The sequence below is a fragment of the Euleptes europaea genome, chromosome 18 (genome assembly GCF_029931775.1).
Source record: "Euleptes europaea isolate rEulEur1 chromosome 18, rEulEur1.hap1, whole genome shotgun sequence".
NCBI classification, from domain to species: domain Eukaryota; kingdom Metazoa; phylum Chordata; class Lepidosauria; order Squamata; family Sphaerodactylidae; genus Euleptes; species Euleptes europaea.
In genome coordinates this window covers 9,207,650-9,214,985 of record NC_079329.1, presented here as the reverse complement: position 1 = coordinate 9,214,985, position 7,336 = coordinate 9,207,650, and the positions used below count along the sequence as shown (strand labels likewise).

Sequence of the window (7,336 nt, the reverse complement as noted above, 5' to 3'; positions counted from 1 at the left end):
TGCCTACTCTCCTCCTGTCACCCCGACTATCTCTACATCTGACTTACTGGGGCTCACTTTCCTGGCTAACCAGAAAAATGGTCCAGAGGGGAAGCTTACCCCCCCCCCCACACACACACACATACACACAGAAGTCCCAGTCTGAGTTAAGCTCCTGTATGCATACACACACTACACTTGATTTTAGTCAAAAGGTCAAGATGCATGCCTAATAAATGAATTTTTAAAAACTACTGGAAGCTCTGTTCATCGAGCTCCCAGATCATGCGTACCTGGGCACAAAGTCTAAGCTCAATCAGCAAAGATGAGCCCTTCTCATCATTTTAAGATCTTTTCTGCAGCTCCGGTGGAGGAGAGTCTAGATTATTTTCCTGTCCCCAGCCACAACTAGAATATTCAAGAGGCCAAGAGTTTAGGCTACTTTTTGCATCAGAAACCAAACTGTTTGCAGAAACAAGCGCAATTACATCGGAGGCACACTGTCTATGGCGACATAAGTATGCAAAGCACAGGACTTCCAAGACGATCAATTATTATTTTTATTTGGCATGATAAAAGCATCTGATTGGTCATGATAGGGGTGCACAGATTCATGGCGACATCTGGAATGGGCAAAGCAACTGAGGATGCTGGATGAGATGAATCCCTGTCTACAAAGGAGATCCTCGTAAAGATTTCCAGCAGTGGTCATTTGGACCCTCAGAACTCCACAGAGAAAGTCAGAGTGGTGTCAGCCATCTTCCTCCGGTAGTCTTCATCAAATTGCTCGTTCTGAGCCACAGTGAAGTGGTTCTTCCAGTCACCAACTGTCCCTATAAGACATACAGAGAAAGCCTTTAAAAAACGGAGTAGGAAAGAGTTTTAGGTGATGTTCTCTGTTTAGCCTCAGAAACAGCTGCTGCAGGTAGTTGGGGCAAAGCTAATGAGTTTCTTTTTCATTTTCAAAACTGAATGCTGCAAGGGGTGGTTTGGGGAATTCACAAATGGGAGATTATGCAGGTATATATTCTGGGATGGTCCTATATAATCCAAATATGGAGAAAAGGCCAACTCACCATCCATGATTCAGATTTCGTGGAATGCGTGGGACGTGAAGAGGACATAACATATGAGTTTAAATGAACAGCCGGCTGCCAGTCTGGGTATGGCTGGCTTTACCTGAAATAAGTGGCATTTTTACCTTTCCGCATGAAGGGGGAGATAGACTGGTCCATGACCGAGAGGGGTACGCCGGCCCGGTTGGCCATTGGGTTGTCCTTCATGACGTCAAATGAGGTATGGTGGACAATCTTGTCTATGGTCGCCTCATCTAGCTGCTTCCCAACAAATTGCATCACTTTCTGGATTTCACGCTTCGGGTTCTAGAGAGAATGAAGCAGCATCAACAAGAATGTTTAAAAAGGCACCGGGCAGAGAGCTCTGTACCAGAAGACCTCACCTGGCTGGGCACAGTGTCCTGACATGGAGGCTCAGAGAGGTTAGGCACCCTGGTATAGATAGCTACCTAGATTTTAAAAACTTATAAACCTACCCTGAATGGAGAACTTGCACATAGGAGCATCTGAATCATAAGAGGGAGGGCAGGAAGGTTTGCATCAGTGTTTGGCTCTCATACCCTTTCTTGCATGGCCAGGGTAGTGCTGATAGCCACTTTGGGGCCAAGAAGCAATTTTCCTCCAGGCCAGGGATCCTGAAGGTGTTTTTTTCGGGGGGGGGGGCATCTTCTGGGCATGGAGTAGGGGTCACTGGGGATGTGGGGGGAGGTAGCTGTGAATGTCCTGCATTGTGCAGGGGGTTGGGACTAGATGACCCTGGTAGTCCCTTCCAACTCTATGATTCTATGAAGCGACATAAATCAATTTACACCGCCTTCTGTTCTCGCATTCTTTCCTCCATAGGATCTGGTCTCATGGGCTGTGTGCTCCCTTCCATCTGAGGCCCCCTAATGTAAAAGTGCATTTGTAGGGTTAAGTCCAGGCAGGAAGCAAAGCAGGAGCCGGTCTGAGAGCATCAAGGCAGGAAACAGGAGCAGGGATTGGAGGCAGGGACATGTCTGCATGGAGACAGACAGAGTGGCGCCCTCGACCTGTTGACCACTAGCCTCTTCCTTTAGCAAGGGTTTCCAGAGGTTGGGGTGCTTGGCAGCTGTCGGTTCTCGGCTGCAATTTATTCTGGGCGTAACAGATCAAACAGAGGAGTGAGAGTGACCGCGATTGCTCTCACTTCCCTCCCTCTCTTATCATCCAGGTGTGAAGTGGAGTGCCCCACTGTAGGGAACACACATGACAGGAAATCCTTTTTGCTGTGCTTTGTCAGAGCAGGAGTTCAGGACATTTGGCCCAAAACACCAAGGCAGTCTGTCATTTCAGCAACGCGTTCCAGGCCTTTGCATTGCAGGGAAGCAGAAGCTAATGGGAAAGGGAAGAGGGTTCTGGGAAATCCAGGAGGACCTTGTATTCACCTCCTCTTAAGATTAAAAGTGAGTCTTTGCCTCATGTCCCCAACCTTTGAAAACTGAATGCAGGTGAATGCAAGATTTGGTATTCCAGAGCCCCGTTGCATCCTGCAAGCTCCTTCCGGGACTGCTCACCTCCTTGATGTCTTCATAGAAGAGGAAGAGCATGCGGTGACTGTCCTTTGCCTTCCACCAACCTTTCACGTGATCGTACCACGGCCCCCAGCCCACTGGAAGATACAGAATGGGTCAAGCGGCTGGGGAGGTGCATAAAGCCCAGTTCCCCAGCAGGGGGCACTCTCAAAAACCTTTTGAAAAATCCCAACGTCGTCAGGGAGAGAACCACACCTATCCAGCCACAAGTATTTGTGACCTGTTGAAACCAGTGGAAGAAATCAAGTCGCAACTAATGACACCTCCCCTTATTGTCAATGAGATTTAGGCATCACTAGCTTTAGTCTTAGACATTTGCGATAAGAATAAACGGCAAATTATATACTTGTGCAATCTGCACGCTTCCCTGAAAAGGAGGGTTCTTCTCAAGTAGACAAAGGTACACAAGACCCGGGTTAGGCCTGGCCCTCTTTTCTTTTCTTTTGTTGCAAATGCAGAGTGCAAAAGGGACTGACTGTCTGCCCAGGGGAACGTATTTACAATGCAATCCTATGCAGAGTTAAACCGGGCTAAACCCACGGACTTAATGGAGAAAGGAGTAACTCAGCATAGGATAGCAGCCCCACTTCCTGATTACAAGAAGTCTTTATCCACAGTGATCTCCCCCTCACTCTTTTCTTACTGAACCTTTTAGCCCCACATATACCCTCCCTAGGGTTGCCAGGTCCCTCTTCGCAACCCGCGGTGGTTTTTTTGGGGTGGAGCCTGAGAAGGGTGGGGTTTGGGGAGGGAGATCGGCTGGAGAGCAGTTGTAATAGCAGGAGATCTCCAGCTAGTACCTGGAGATTGGCAACCCTAACTCTCCCCACATTTCAACCTGTTTTCTACAACCACGAGGACTGTCATTCCTTTTTTGAAAGAATATCAGACACTCCGAACTAAAAGCTAAATTACACATCAGCACCACTTTAAAAGGGAGCACAATTATTGAAAGGAGTCTTCCTGGAGGTCCTGCTTTACAGATTTCCTTTACTGTATGCGGTTAAACCATTATGAGCATCATAACATTTCAAAAAATGCTGGGGGTTGGTTCTATTACCTTTGCCTGCCATGAAAGTCTCAAAATATTCCGGCCAGGTTCCAGGGTGAGGGATCACCTTGCTCATCCTTTGGAAGTGGAAGTAGGACACCATGCAGTCCTTGGCATTCCTTGCCACATACAGGAACTGATGCGGTCCGAGAAACAGAACAAGCATTTTATTTATTTAGGTACCTATACTCTGCTTTCCTCCCCAATGGGGACTCAAAGCGGTTTACACCATCATTGACCCCTCCTCTTTTTTTATTCTTGCCACGCCACCCTGCGAGGTAGGCCGGGCTGAGAGAGTGTGACTAGCCCAAGGTCACCTAGCAAGCTTCCATGGCAGAGAGGGGGCTCGAACTTGAGTCTGCCATATCCTATTCTGACACCCAGTCAGTCAAAAAAAGTAAAAGGTGAAGGTCCCCTGTGCAAGCACCGGGTCATTCCTGACCCATGGGGTGACATCACATCGTGACATTTACGAGGCAGACTTTGTTTATGGGGTGGTTTGCCGGTGCCTTCCCCAGTCATCTTCCCTTTACCCCCAGCCAGTCAGTCAAAGTGTGTATTTATCTGACTAATTTATGTCCAGCTTTTTCTCCAGGAAATGCAGAGCGCTTGTTTGGAGACAGCCTCACATCCAGACCATAACCAGATAGACAGTGCAATCCTAAACAGAGTTACACTTTTCTAATCCCCTTGACGTCAGTGTACTTGGAAGAGTGTGACTCTGCCTAAGATGGCCCTGAAAGACTGGTGTAGCGTTAGCCATGTACCAGGACTGTGCACCCATAGAAAAGCTGTGAGAAACAGCCTTTGGCCAGTCCTTGATACAGAGATCCATCTCCATCAAGAACTGGTGGTTTACAGGGTTTGTGCGCTTAACGCAAAAACCCACTCATTTGGGGTTTCTACAAAATTAGCCACAATTAACCACCATATTCACCACAACATTCCCACAAACAATCAGAAAACTGGACTTATCGTTCTACCACACGGCCAAATCTCCAGACGAGGAGCTCCCCGTGTGGCAAACGGTTGCCTCAGAGCCGCCTAGGCCCCTTTCCACATCCTTACCTTGCACTTCTGTTCCCAAAAGGATCGTGGGAGGAGCTGCACAGGGAGATGGGTTTTCAGAGTCCGGGGAGAAGGCATTGCATCCGCCTGCTCCACCCCTGCCCCAAGAAAGAAGGCACTGTGGTAAAACAATTACTGCGGGATGGGAGAGCAGTCCGCCCCATTTCCGAGGGCAAGGGACTGTGAAAAGGAGTCAATTTTTAATCAGGATTAACTGACATGACTTATCCCCCAGGAAAGCTTGGGAATGTTAGTTTTGAAGTGCTGCAGCGATCGTTCCCTAGCTTTGCCCCAAAGGCCAGGTTTCCTTGAGGAAAGCCAGGGCAGGTTAGGGCCAGGAATGCCAACAATCTCACCTGAGGGCTGGGGTGGCCGGGCCCACTCGATGAACGGGTGTCGGTGGTGCACGGGGGCCCGCTGACATTTCTCCAGGTCACCTTCCTGTTGGATCATGTCCACTATCTCTTGTATCCATGTAGTACCTTTTATCAGGGAAGAGAAGGGGGGGGAAATAAGTCTTATACGTTGAGTGCTGTTGAGAGCTCCAAAAGAGCTTCCCAAAAAGAGCTAAATTCTGCAACCTGAATAGGTTATGCACATTGAACAAAGAGGTTCTTATTTTGTATAATTTAAGATGCTTCCACTAGCCATAAAAGGCAAATAGGGTCAAACATCCCTCTGAGAGTGCTACACACGTAGCCCTGCAAATCCTACTTAGCCTCTTGCTGCTTTCTGAGATCTCTTAGGCTTCATGCTTATCTTTGCAACTCGGAGGGACAAGAAACTTGATTTAAGCAAAACAAGATTCTCAGCCTCATATTTCGTGTACAAAAGAATGAACACTGTTACATGCCCTAATTGCCACCCAAAGAAACATAACATTAAAAAGGACTGCATAGAGTAATCAGCAGAATCCAGCCTACAGAGATCTGCTTTGCAAACACTAGCCAGCAAAATGCCTCCAAATCAGATGTAGCTTCACTCCTCTTACCTGCTTTGGGATAGGTGCAAATGAGCAAATCATCTGGCCTCGCTTGGAAGCTCTGGATCTTGCTCCATTCGCTGCAGGTAGTTTTTGGCAGGAGAATCCCGTCCACTTCACCCAGCTCCGGGCGTCCTTCCGGCTTGAGATCTTTCCCTTGTTCCTTGGGCATTGCTTACAGCAGGGGAATCGAGATGCAAGGAGAACAAAACAGCTGTGAGGAGAACAAAACAGGGCGATAAGTTATGTTTATTTCACTGTGGAAATCTTGCTTCTTTCAGTGAAGGTACCCTCCTTTTTTTCCTGGCAGGGCTTTTGTGCCTTTAACTGGCATATGCTCTTTACCTGTTGAACTGTCGCCTGCCAAGTAGTTAGAGGCACGGGTGCTAGAAAGAAGGGGGCAGAAGAAATCTACCGTACTTCATTCTGCTTTTGACGACACAGCTTCCAAACGTAATCCAATGCAATATTACATAGATTGAAACCAGCTATAACAAAACGTTTAAATAAAATAAAACTAAAAAACTGGCCAAGAACAAACATCACAAACCTTCAAAGTCCAGTCACTGCATAAGCACGTAACCACCAACAAAATCAGCCAAGCCTCAATAAGATCCCGAAAGCTCTTTGGAGAACAGCAGCTTTCTAAACCTTGCTGGACAGATTGCTCTACACACCTCATTTGGCAGGCCATGGGGTGTAGGGTGGCCAACCTCCAGGTAGTAGCTGTAGATCTCCCACTATTACAACTGATCTCCAGCTGATAGAGAAAATGGCCGCTTTGGCAATTGGACTCTGTGGCATTGAACTCCCACCCCCAAACCCCTCCCTCCTTAGGCTCCGCTCCAAAATCTCCAAGTATTTCCCAACCCGGAGCTCGCAACCCTAATGGGGTCCAGAGTCCTCTCAGAAGTACAACTGATCTCCAGACAACAGAGATCAGCTTCCCTGGAGAAAATGGCAGCTTCAGGGAGCAGAGTCTATAGATTCACATCCCTCCTCTCCCCAGGCTTCACCCCCAAATATCCAGGATTTCCCAAGCCAGAGTTGGCAACCCTGTGTTCCACATGGAGGGGCCACCACCAAGAAGGCCATGGATCTTGTCATTTTTCTAGTGTGGAAAAGGAGGGACCTGAAGCCAGTGGCACTGCGCTGATCTAAACTGGCAGGAATGAGCCAATACATTATCTTCCTTGTGTATCAGCTCTCACGTATAAGTGGACTTTGTTTCTTCTCTACTCATTTGTGTGAAGAGGAATTTAAGTGGAGAGTTTTAGGGCTGAACAGACACAATAAAAATATAATTTCAGTCATCACTATTACAGAAGGCCCTAATACAACAGCCATGCAATGGGAGGAGTCATTCACCTGCTCCTCTTGCAGGATATATACACATAGTTTTACTTAGTTTTACTTCTAGTTATAAAGTTGTGCTTATATTAAACGCTTGTTACCTTTAATATTGTTTTTCCTGTTTGAAGCCATTCCCCTTTTGTTTTCCCAGCCACAAGGATGTGATATATACATATAAATACACATACAGTGTGATATATACAAATGGGTCCTGAATGTGATTCCCTGTGGGTGCCAGCCAGCCTGCCACACCTACACCTTTCCTGGGACCCAC

At 47.4% G+C, this 7,336-nt stretch overlaps 1 protein-coding gene across 1 annotated transcript; it reads right to left on the bottom strand.

Moving 5' to 3' along the window:
• Window positions 1-566: 566 nt before the first annotated feature.
• LOC130490997 (sulfotransferase 1C2-like) lies at window positions 567-5,894 on the bottom strand. Its single transcript, XM_056864821.1, has 7 exons — window positions 5,719-5,894; window positions 5,084-5,209; window positions 4,728-4,825; window positions 3,669-3,795; window positions 2,591-2,685; window positions 1,181-1,361; window positions 567-812 (listed from the first exon to the last, which is right to left on the bottom strand). Exons 1-7 carry the CDS (start codon window positions 5,879-5,881, stop codon window positions 700-702), a joined length of 903 nt encoding a protein of 300 aa, XP_056720799.1. The 5' UTR covers window positions 5,882-5,894; the 3' UTR covers window positions 567-699.
• Between the last annotated feature and the right edge of the window lie 1,442 nt (window positions 5,895-7,336).

Excerpts from the sequence above, each read along its gene's own strand:
- LOC130490997 (XM_056864821.1), bottom strand. The coding sequence starts at position 5,881 with ATGCCCAAGGAACAAGGGAAAGATCTCAAGCCGGAAGGACGCCCGGAG. Across the intron at positions 5,210-5,718 it reads TTGCACCTATCCCAAAGCAG|GTACTACATGGATACAAGAG; the intron begins GTAAGAGGAGTG and ends CCCTGATAAAAG. Across the intron at positions 3,796-4,727 it reads TTTGGGAACAGAAGTGCAAG|TTCCTGTATGTGGCAAGGAA; the intron begins GTAAGGATGTGG and ends GGACCGCATCAG.